Source organism: Argiope bruennichi, chromosome 6, assembly GCF_947563725.1.
Source record: "Argiope bruennichi chromosome 6, qqArgBrue1.1, whole genome shotgun sequence".
Classification (NCBI taxonomy): Eukaryota; Metazoa; Arthropoda; class Arachnida; order Araneae; family Araneidae; genus Argiope; species Argiope bruennichi.
In genome coordinates, this window is record NC_079156.1 from 112,466,140 (window position 1) to 112,478,413 (window position 12,274).

A 12,274-nucleotide genomic window follows, 5' to 3' on the forward strand; every position below is an offset into this window, starting at 1 on the left:
AATTGATTTTTTTTCAGAATTCTGAAACAATATTCAATAATGCATTATAGATTCTCAATAATTTAGCGGACATTAAATTAGAAAACCATCTGAATAATGAAAGTGACAGGTTAATGAAGATTCAATGAAAAATCATTTTAATGGTAAATCTTACATTTATTGTAAACCAAATATAATTTAAAATGTGGTCTGCAACTTATTGTTTACATCTCAAAAGATCATTAATATCGACATGCAGTAGCATTTTCCTTTTCATATTTCCTACTCAAGATAGTAAAAATGTTGGGTCTATAAAGAGTGGCCAGATTACTGAGAGTTAATTTTCCCTTAATTACATATTTCAGATTATTTATTTCATTCATTTTAATTTGTTTATTCTAAATAAATTTTAATTTTGAATAATATTAAAGACAGTATTTAACCACTCTTTAAGATTAAATTGTATTATTAATTTTAAATCTACATATTAAATTGTATAGACTAAAAAAATTGTTAGCATTAAATAAAACTGAAAGAATAGAGGACATTTTAAGAAAACAAGTAAAATTTGTATTTGTAATATATCTGAAGGTAAAATTTTTTTATTAAATTGAAAATTCTGATATCTTACAATTTTGTTTGAAGATGAGCCAAATAGAAATTGCTCCCTATTTTTTGTATGAAAACTCACTTCTGCTCAGTTTAGAATTTCAACATCATAGATAAAAAAAAAATCCAACTCAATTTATAAGCACCTTCAAATGCAAAATAGCATAATAAATTAGCTAAAGAAGTAAGACTTTTAATTACATTTTTTGACATAGTAATTAGTCACTAATATGTAATCATAAATCCTTTTTTGAATGTTAATCATTTTTTAATTCTCCATCTGTTTTTTTAGAAATCAATAAAAAAGTAATAAATATATTCAGAAAAATATTTAGCAAGAAAATAAAATGAAATACATTTATACTATTACATACCTCAGGTGAGAGTTTTTTCCATTTTTTCCATTGATTTAAAACTTCAGGACTATAATTTTCATTGAAATTACCAATATCTTTGTCATCTGATGAGGCGGGACTATCAGAATCTGGATCACGAAGAAATTCCCGCATTTTCAAAAGAATGTTTGAAAATGAGGATAAAAATACATTTTTGTTCTCTTGATTAAAATAGACATCTATCTCCTTGCTATCAATCACCGCTATTATCTGAATTACCATTGCAATAACTACCTAAAATGCAATTCAAATCAATTAATAATTCAAGCAAGTCAGTAATAATTTCATGGCTTATTTTATTACTTAAATTTATTTTTGTAATTTACAATTTATATTTTTAAAAAAACTCATATTTACCTGAAGAAGTTGCTCAGCATACTGACAAGAATAATTATCTTTTAAATTTGAACTAACATTTTCTAAAACTAAATTTAGAATATCATTCCAGAGAACACATTCTTTCTCGATTTTTGAAATCCACTGCTTTGTAAATGAAGACTTCCACAACTGATGGAATCCTAAAGATATACAGATAAAAAAAAATGTTATCATAATAGAATAAAATAAAAAAAACTATATTGCATTAATTTATCAATTGTATTAGTAAACCAAAAGACTTCTTTTAGTCTGATTTCAAGAATGTCTCAAAGAATTACAAAATAAAGAATATATTTGATGGAAAAAATTCTATACAGGGACAGTAAAAAATAACTCAGTAATATCATTAAACATATTTAAATATTTGGGATTCATATCAAATGAAGTATTTTGAAAATTTTAATCAAATTGAAAGATGTTTCTATAAAGCAACACACAACAAAAGCAACAAAGAAACATGCAACCTATGAAATCGCAGGCGAGATATAAAATTAACAAATTTGAAAATCATGGAAATTTTAGTAAACATGTAATCAAAGACATCCATTAAAAAGAGATATTAAGATATACTTAATAATTACAATTGGCTTAGACAAATAATTATAGTTGAAAAAGAATAAGAGATATAGCTTACCTTCAAATAAAGTTCTAAGAAAAAATTCAACAGTATACAATTGTCTGTTACTTAGACCAAGTTTGAGGACTTCAATATCCATATGAATATTACTCCAATTGTTTAATGATGATAGTATTTCTACTGTTCCACTACTTGGATAAATCATTAACTAGAAAAATAATAAAATCTATGAATTTTATTCTTTATTAGAAGATTTCAGAACTTTAAGAATTGATTTTGATATATATCAGCTGTTTTCAGCAAATATCTAGAACATTATGAGCATTGATTAATTTCAATTTTCGTTTCAATCAGACGATTTTAGTATAATTACATTAAGATTCTATTTTGAAACCACATTAGAATGGACCTCAATTTTAAATTAGGGTGGATAACGAGGACGACATCTGAGCTGATAACCCTCCCGTTTCAAACTCCTGTGCCAAGCCAGCATTAGGACTAATCAATCTAACATGCATCAGACTGCATCATAAAAGCAGAAAAATATTTGGTCCCAAAGTATCTAGCATGCATCAGATCTGCTAAAACAATATGTCTTTCATGGAATTAAGTTTTAGACATGGAATTCTCTGGCTTTAGGGCTGATATCTTAACACCAAAGCAATGTGGCTCATATGATGAGTTGTTTTTATCGGGGGGGGGGGGGCAAAATTATATAAAAAATATTGTAGGAAGAAGCATTATCCTTTATGAATGAAAACCATATGTAAATTAAAGATCTATTCATCAGTCACATCAATTCACACTATTTAGCTTTTTATTTAAGTCAAATACAATTTCCACCCAATACTTATTTTATTTTTTTGTATACTTGTCATTTCTTTACTATGATTTTATGATTAATAAACTTTGAAAATCAATGGCTTAGTTATTTTTTTTTCTCTCTTAGTAAATTGATTTTTATTTAAAGTACCAAAATGATTACAATTATTAAATTTTTGGAAAGTACAGTTTGAAACAATAAGTAAAATTAACAAAATAATTAGAAGGTTTGCACTCTGAATTCCATTGAATTGCATGATAGTAGGAAACAAGAAAAAAAAAAAAAAGATATATACTATCCTCCCCCCCACTTTTCAATTAAATACAGCATAGTATCCTATTATATATGAAAATCAGATTATTCCAATGATTAAAAAATAAAAATGGGTTTTTTTCTCTCTTCTTTTTGTTGTTGTTCAGATGTTAATATGAAATACAATTTTAGGCATTAAATTTTTAAATTCCTTATAGTAATTATACAAAATATTAATAACTCTACAGATGCATAATAGTATTTTTATAAAAAAAAAACTCAATTGCCAGTTATGATAAAAAATTAAAACAATTTTATATGTACTAAGTAAAAATTTTCTAATGCTAAATTTAATAAAAGTCAATATCACATGTTACAAATATTTTAATACTTTGAAGTAATTTACTGACACACTATAATTTTTTTTAAATTTTTAAGAAAATCAGTTCATTAAAATGTTTTAATAGCATTAGTATGAGGTATTGTATGGAATACATTCATAAAAGAAATAGCACTTGTTAATAGATATAGTAAAATATTGTTATAAATGAAGGAATTACTTTGAGTATATAAAGGTCATGTTAAATGGACACTTTCTGAAATATTAAATATTAATCAAAGCAACTGACATTGATTTTAAATTTGTATTTAACTAACAATAGAACAGGATGCAATTTTAAAAAAAATATCATAAAACGTAACTTATTTTTACAATCGCTCTAAAAATTTCAGAATACTGGGATACAAACATCTATTTCAGTAATGAATCACATTTTTTACTAGTTATTTTTTAATTCATTTTTTACTAGTTACTAGTAGGTAAGGACAAATCATAATACATACTGAGAATAAGATATATACATAGTGTATATGGAGCATTAGTCTTTGAAACATACCTCATTCACAAGTTTGTCTTGTTCAATATCATAGAGTAATAAGAAAATTTTATTCTCATTAAAAAGCAATAAAGGGAAAGGAATTTCTTCAGATCCACTTTTCACAAAAAAAGCTGGTTTGTTAAATCTAGACAATAAGAAATTGAGTTTAATTAATTAATAATAACATAAAAATATAGCAAAAATATTTAATAATCTTTATAAAAATTACTTCCTAAAAGATTTTTTAAAATATGCTTTAAAACAGGTATGATAATTTAAATTTTGCCAATATGAGAAAAAGAATATACAATAAATTTCTGAAATGATGAGTTTTTTTTTTTTTTTTTTTTTTTCCCTTAATTTTCTATTAAGTGAGAATTTAATAACTTAAAGAAAACTTAACATAAAAAAAATCTTCCAAATGGTGATGGTGAAAAAAATCTTCCAAAAGCTTTTGTCTAATTATGAATAAAAAAGCATTTCACAAAACAAGCTACTATCAAAAAGAAAATAGTAAAAAGAAATTTTTATATATTTAAAAAATATTTTATGGTTACCTTTCGCTCATAGTTGATCGATCAGAATCAAATGTGTGAACTCCTACAAGACATTCAGAATCACTGTAGTATGAAAAGCATAATTTATTTTCTATTACAAACAAATCTTTCAATATTAAACCTTCGGTATTACAAGTAAAACTTAATGGCAGTAGAGATCCAGATGATGTTGAGTAACGTCTAGGACTATTTAATCTTTTTACAGATGGGAAGTGCTTTGTGAAGGCTGTCACTATTCCTGTTGAATAAGCAGCAGAAGTCTTTGATGATTGACTAGATATATTTAAAGGCATAGAATATATTTGTCCATCTTCTGTATAAAAAATTAATAAATCCATAGTCAAATTAACAGTGAAATTTTTCACAGCTCCACCATTCACATGTTTAAGGCCATAGTCAGAGAATCCAAATTCAAATAATTTCGAGTTGTTCAGAAAAGAATAAATAGCTAAAGAAGAAGTTAAGGATGTTCTCTGAGAAACAAGTAAAATAAATATGCAAAGACAAATATTAATATTTTAAAATTTTTATGAAGCATTCAAATTTAAATGACTAACACACAACAAACTCAAAATGACACTTATGAAAATGATATCTTATTATGATTATTTAGGATTTCATTAACCACATTTTTTTTTTTAATTCAATGGAATCATTTTAAGGCTAACTTTATTATAAAGGAGATATACTATTGAGAGAAGATTTATTTTTAAAATAAATGTTAAAACAATTTTTACATTTTATTATGTAACAATTATTGATTTTAGGTGACAAATGACTGCTAATCATTATTACAGAGTGAAAACAGTTCATTACGATACATTATATCATTTTATTCTTAAAAATTCATATTTAGAAGAACAAACATTTGTATAAGCGTAAAAAAGTAATAAAGTAAATAAATAAAGTATTTAAGCAAAAAAACTTATTGGATTTAAAAAAACTAAAATAATTTACTTATTATTAGCATTTTTAATATACAAAAGCATTTGATAATTTTTTAAAAAAAATATATGACCGTTAAATTATTAGAGAAAGACAAGTGATTTTCAAATTATATCAGATGGGAGATTTACTAAATGAAGTAAGATAAGAGATTTTGCATTTTTGCAATTACAAGAAAAAAAATCCAATTAAATAAGTTTTAAAATGTTCTTATACTAGAATCACAAGTAAAAGATAATTAAAACCAAATTGCCAAAATTTAATAATAATAAAAAAATTCTAACAGAAAGAAAAGTTTTCATTTTTCTTACTGGGATTATTTACTCTCGCAGATTTACTCTTAACAGTATATTGGCAAAGTTGAATTAGGAATAAAAACAGAAAAGTCAAATACTTTCATCAAAGAAAATTATTACACTATATTCTTAATAATGTACATTATTTACGATAGTATTCTCAATGTTTTAACATATGGACATTCATTTTACAAATTTTAATTACATTATCAAAACAAGTAATTTTTGGAGGTTTTAATACCTATATCTTATAAATATTTTATAGTATTAATGCACATTCCACAACTTATATGAAATTTTTCAACTTTCCAATAAATAGCAATTATTTCATTGAAATTGCAATTCTGTCCTTATGTCATTACACTACAATGAGGAATAGAAGGTAAAAAATTACTAATTTACTACTTAGTATATCAGAAACAGAAACAATAGATTTAAATATAGTTCATGCAATTTCAAGATAACAAAAATGTCCTCCCTTCCCCCTCTTTTCTTGTGAAAAATTGTTAAACATTTCAACAAACGGTTTGGTTTGGTTTGGTTTAGATACATTTATGTTGTATTTAAAAGTAGGACAAGAACCATTAGGGAAAGACCTTATAATTTTGAGCTATTAAAATATCAGAATTGAACCCAAGCTGGCACACTTCTCTCCAAGCTTCCATGTCACACCAGAAATAAAACATTTAGCACCAATGGATTTATGCTGTTCTTCAATGAAATTAGGTTTTGAATCAGAAACTTTTGGACAAAAAATTAAACTTACCACCAGGCAACTATGATCTCATTTCCATAAGCAAATGGTATAAACATTAAAAACAAATTTACCTTAGTTCTATGAGTACTAATAATTTTTATAAGACAAACAGTATGCAAAAATGTAAGACAATTTCAATAAATATGCTATTTTTTGATAAATTTGCAGTATTTATATGAAGCATTTGTATATAGTATAATAGAGTTGCCAGTCTAATACAAAATAACATTTTGAGCTAATATTTATACTAAGCACAAAACAATTCAAGGCAAACTGAAACTAATTAGGCCAAGACTAATCAAAAGCAAGAGTAAAATGAAAAATATATTTAGAGAACATGCAGATTTGAGAAAATTAATTTCTTCAAACAAATAACAGAAAAAAGGATACTTAATTTTGTTCCAGAATCATTAAGAGCAAACAGTTTCTCTTTTGAAAGTAAAACTTTCTTATGAGAAGGATTATCATCACGTAAATCAACAATTGACATTATATGAGGATAAGTTTCAGATGATGGAAAAAAAGATGCAACAACTTTTCCATCAAACAGAAACACAGCTTCCTTGGCTTCAAATTTGAGAATGGTAATATTAGATACATCAGCAAGACCTGCAACAAGGTACAAACTATATGTAAGAGGCTGGGTTATTAATTTAAACTGCAATTTATTTTCCAAAATAAATAAATTTTATTATTATTATTTTTTTTTTTTCTTCAAACAGCATATTACTTTTTGCTATTTCTTGAAAAGATTGGAAGACAGTTTTCAAATTCCATTTTGCCAGCTGTTTTTTGGAAAACTGTACAGGTGGCTCTTGATCACAACAGAATTTCACTTCTACTGAATGATAACAGATCTCTTTTTGATCATTAACTACAAGCAGTCTGTAATCTTCTTGGCTGTAATTATCTTCTTGCCATGCAAATCTGTAAAATCAAAATGTTGCAAACAATTAATTTTTAATATTTAAATAATCCCTATAGTTAGAACTCACAAATATCCAGTAGTGCCCAACATTATGCAATGAAATGAATTTAAACAATTTGATGAACCAACCATAAATTTTACTAAGATATGTTTTAGGAAATAAATTCACTGGTTAATAGACTTTATATAACTCTGAAGTGGAACTAATTATGATTAAATTTTTATAAAATATGTTTGTTTTGCTGAATATTGGAGTTACTTAATCGATGAATTATATTTATGAAGTATCTACATACTTTCTAAATGTCAAAATTATATTACAAAAGATATTTTTCAATATTCATTATATTTTTTGGATTCATCAAGTTTTTATTGCCGCGATTCTTCTTAAAGTTTTTCAGAAATCTTTACTTTTTCGTGACTAACGATAAAAGTTTGGAAAGAAGATATGATTTACAAATGAATAATAGCAGCCTTTATAATACATAAATGAATAATATACTTTTTCAATTTTTACTGTTTGATTCCTCATTGCTAATTTGTGAATATATGAGTATATGAGAGAAAAGAATTTAGGTTTATTCGAAAATATATTATTTGAAGTAAAATTCAAAGCTAAATGAATAAATACTATTGATATATTTAGCTTGAGATATTATTCATCGGATTTCCAACTTACTTTTCCACATTGTTAAAAGTCAAGTAATGTCCTGGTCTTTTAAGAAGTGAGATTAAAAGTGTTTTTTCTACAGAGTGAATGCTGAGAAGATTTAAATCAGATGTTGCAATAATTGAATCAATATTATCACCTATTTCAGGAAAATTTTTGACTAACAACTTTTCTAAAGCCATAACGTCCAGAAAATCAAAGCTTCATAACTACTACTGAAAGCAAAAGAAAACAATTTAATAGTCTCGCAATTTTGACATCCTACCGTTATGAACACTCACAGTCATAACAAACTTTAAACATAAGCATGTGACTGACAGCTTCATTCCATTTCACTTTTCTGCTACATATTTGAAAATGTTTTGTTTTAAAATTTGCTAATGTAGGATAATTTTTTTAAGTATTTTTCTTTTTCCTTTTCTATTTTTTTCTTAAAGGATGCTTGATTTCTTTTTAATGATTATCCTTGAAAAACAAAGAAACTTTCAAAGTTAATAAGCCTGTAACCATAACTGACTTTTTAGGCGTTTCCCGCTTTATAAACGGTTTTACTTTTTATTTCCGGAAGCTATTGCAACAATCGACGGACGAGTAATATCTGTTGTCATTTTTGTAATTCTCTGAATGTAAGTCAATTTTCTTTTTAAAATTTTTCTTATATTACTGATATATATTGATAGTTATAACTTTTTGAGTATTTTAATGACGTACTAATTAAAATATTTAAAAATTTTATTCATTAATGTTAGTTCACAAGGTGAATCACCTTGAACAATACCAGTAAAAACCTGCAAGTAGATTTATCTTCAGAAAATTTTAGTACCATATTTTCTTAATAATATTTAGCCTACTATTTTTGAATTAAATCAATACAAACTTATCTGTCAAGTCAGCGAGTATGACTTTTTAGTGCAAAATGGGAAACAACTTAAAACTACAATGAGTCATCCCATCCGAATGCTTATTTAAAGCTCAAAATTTGCTTATTTAAATTTCGTTTTTTGATTTCATTATTCTTCCCTCGATTATTTAAAATGTACTTTTTTTAAAATTAATTGATTATTTTGTCTAAGTTCAAAAGCTAACGGGCTTTTAAATTTGTTTCTGAATTCTAAGGTGTGGTCAGGGAATTGAATTTTTGTTTTTCGTTCAATAAAGCAAATTTCTCTTAAATATATATATATATATATATACTCACAAATTTATGTAGTTTTTTTTTTTTTTTTTTTCATCTGCCGTTATATTTTAGGTAGTAAATAGTTTAGTATTCCGCATGTGTACTGTCTTATTTCTGATCAATTACATGTTGACTTGTAATAAACTCGACATATTTTTTTTTATTTAAAGATATATGTTGTAATATAATCTAATCGTGAAACAAAATGTTTTTCGACTAATTAGGTAATATTTAGTATGAAAGTTTTTTTCTATTATTAATAAGACTTGTTTAAAAAAATTCTCGTATTGTTAAAATATTGTTAGAGCGTCGATTATTATGCAAATCCTTCATACTTTTTAAGTATGATTGTTGGGAACTTCCTTTATTAGTTTTTATCTTTTGCTAGCTTTTAATGTTATTACACTAAAAATTTTAAAACTAGGTTTAAATCTGAATAGTTGCAATTAAGTATTTTAATTAAATGACATGACTATTACAGGAAATGTATACTGTGCTAAGAACTGCTTTTTTTTAGAAATTGATTTCAAAATTTTCTTTCTTTCAGATACTTAATATTTGATAAAAATGCGAGAGTGTATCAGTGTACATGTTGGCCAAGCTGGTGTCCAGATTGGTAATGCCTGCTGGGAGCTTTATTGTTTGGAGCATGGAATCCAACCTGATGGTCAAATGCCTAGTGATAAAACAATAGGTGGCGGTGACGATTCCTTCAATACCTTCTTCAGTGAAACTGGAGCTGGTAAACATGTTCCTAGAGCTGTTTACGTGGATTTGGAACCAACTGTTGTTGATGAAGTCCGTACTGGCACTTACAGGCAGTTGTTCCATCCTGAACAACTGATTACTGGTAAAGAAGATGCTGCTAACAATTACGCAAGAGGCCATTATACAATTGGAAAAGAAATTGTTGATCTAGTATTGGATAGAATCCGTAAACTGGCTGATCAATGCACTGGTCTTCAAGGTTTCTTGATTTTCCACAGTTTTGGTGGTGGAACTGGATCAGGTTTCACTTCTTTGTTGATGGAAAGATTATCAGTTGATTATGGCAAGAAATCAAAATTGGAATTTGCTATTTATCCAGCTCCTCAGGTAAAAATAATTTTAATGGTTGAAAGGTTTATTATTTATGTATTCTGTGTATTAAATTTAAAATTTTTGTCAATTTTTTACAGATATCCACAGCAGTTGTTGAGCCTTACAACTCCATTCTTACTACTCATACTACCTTGGAACATTCTGATTGCGCTTTCATGGTTGACAATGAAGCTATTTATGACATCTGCCGAAGAAATCTTGACATTGAGCGTCCTACTTACACAAACCTTAACAGGCTTATTGGACAGATTGTTTCATCTATTACTGCTTCCTTGAGGTTTGATGGTGCTCTTAATGTAGATCTTACTGAATTCCAAACAAATCTTGTGCCCTATCCTAGAATTCATTTCCCCCTGGTTACCTATGCTCCTGTTATTTCTGCTGAGAAGGCTTATCATGAGCAACTGACTGTTTCTGAAATCACTAATGCCTGCTTCGAGCCTGCCAACCAGATGGTAAAATGTGATCCCAGACATGGAAAATATATGGCTTGCTGTCTCTTGTACAGAGGTGATGTTGTACCAAAGGATGTAAATGCTGCTATTGCTGCCATCAAGACTAAACGAACAATTCAATTTGTAGACTGGTGTCCTACTGGTTTCAAGGTACGTTTTTTCATCTTAATAAGAGATATAATATATTAAATTTATATATGAAATTATTTATATATTTCTGCAAATAGTTTCCATTAAAGAAAGATTTTGTAATCTTGCAATTCTAAAATATATTTTAGTCATTTTGATACGTTTTAAGTGACTGCATCTGTAATCCAATTTTAATTTGATCAGAAAGATTAAATGGTGTTTCTAAGTTTAAAAAATTTTTAATGTTCTAATTGAGAATTGCATTTTATTATTTCAGGTGGGAATCAACTACCAACCACCAACTGTTGTCCCTGGTGGAGATCTTGCTAAAGTTCAGAGAGCTGTGTGCATGCTTTCAAACACAACAGCCATTGCTGAAGCCTGGGCTCGTTTAGACCATAAATTTGATCTTATGTATGCCAAGAGGGCTTTTGTCCACTGGTATGTTGGTGAAGGTATGGAAGAAGGTGAATTCTCTGAAGCCAGAGAAGATTTGGCTGCTCTGGAAAAAGATTATGAAGAGGTTGGAATCGATTCTGCTGAAGGTGGAGAAGATGAAGGAGATGAAGAATTTTAATTCTTTTGATTTCAAGCTGGAATTTGAAATCTTAATGCGTTGTCATTAAAGTGTTCATTCCAATTTTTTTTACTAGAAAATTGTGAAATTTTGAACTAAATAAATCCGATTTTGATTTTAATTGTTGTCTTTTCTTTAACCACATGTATTTAATTAAAATTACTGAAATTGAGTTAAAATTTATTATACATTTTAACTACTCTTATATCTAGGTAAGAGTTTTTGTTAAAAATTTATAATTATTATGTAAGCCGAGAATAGGTTTTTCTTGGTTTAAAAATGTTTCTATATATTTTAATATAGAAAAGATATCTGGGTATAAAAATTAAATTGTTGAAACTAGCACGATTAAAAAAATAATATAAAGCAAGGCCTGATCATAATTAGTGTTTAATAAAACGGGTACAATTTTCAGTAGTAGGAATTACATATATGAAGATAAAAAATTTATATTGTTCTATTCATTTATCTGATGTAATAAAATAAGCATTATAGATGTATATTTTGGGAATGAACAATGATAAAGGCTGTAAATGAAGTTGTGCATTTTAGAAAGACCATTAAAAGCGAGGATATTTTTGATCTATGATGGAACAATTTTTTGCTTAAATGTTCAAAATATTTTTCAGCTAAGAGCAAGAGATTTCTTGATCATTCATATTATCATTAAGTTATATATAGTATGTTTATAATATGGAATATAAAAAGAAAGAAAATCGTGTAATTAAAGATACTATTAGGTTCAACATTAAAGTGCTGCTGTATTGACATTTTTCCCAAGAGGTAAGTTT

General features: G+C 26.7%; 2 protein-coding genes across 4 annotated transcripts in view; one reads left to right on the forward strand and one right to left on the reverse strand.

The window, feature by feature from the left end:
- The window catches only part of LOC129971396 (spatacsin-like), a 56,892-nt gene extending 48,557 nt beyond the window's left edge, over positions 1–8,335 (reverse strand). For 2 of the 3 annotated variants that reach the window (XM_056085129.1, XM_056085128.1), the window contains exons 1-8: positions 8,054–8,335; positions 7,177–7,373; positions 6,837–7,055; positions 4,449–4,896; positions 3,910–4,036; positions 1,996–2,146; positions 1,341–1,501; positions 963–1,217 (exon numbers count right to left, since the gene is read on the reverse strand). In XM_056085129.1, the coding sequence (XP_055941104.1) occupies positions 963–1,217; positions 1,341–1,501; positions 1,996–2,146; positions 3,910–4,036; positions 4,449–4,896; positions 6,837–7,055; positions 7,177–7,373; positions 8,054–8,226 (1,731 nt within the window). In that variant the 5' untranslated portion in view covers positions 8,227–8,335. Of the gene's footprint in view, positions 1–962; positions 1,218–1,340; positions 1,502–1,995; positions 2,147–3,909; positions 4,037–4,448; positions 4,897–6,836; positions 7,056–7,176; positions 7,374–8,053 lie in introns of those variants that run through there. The other variant, XM_056085130.1, reaches the window with a different exon arrangement.
- A 207-nt stretch (positions 8,336–8,542) lies between these two features.
- Positions 8,543–11,604, forward strand: LOC129971397 (tubulin alpha-2/alpha-4 chain). The gene is made up of 4 exons (XM_056085132.1): positions 8,543–8,670; positions 9,769–10,316; positions 10,400–10,927; positions 11,184–11,604. Exons 2-4 carry the CDS (start codon positions 9,789–9,791, stop codon positions 11,481–11,483), a joined length of 1,356 nt encoding a protein of 451 aa, XP_055941107.1. The 5' UTR covers positions 8,543–8,670; positions 9,769–9,788; the 3' UTR covers positions 11,484–11,604.
- Positions 11,605–12,274: the final 670 nt, after the last annotated feature.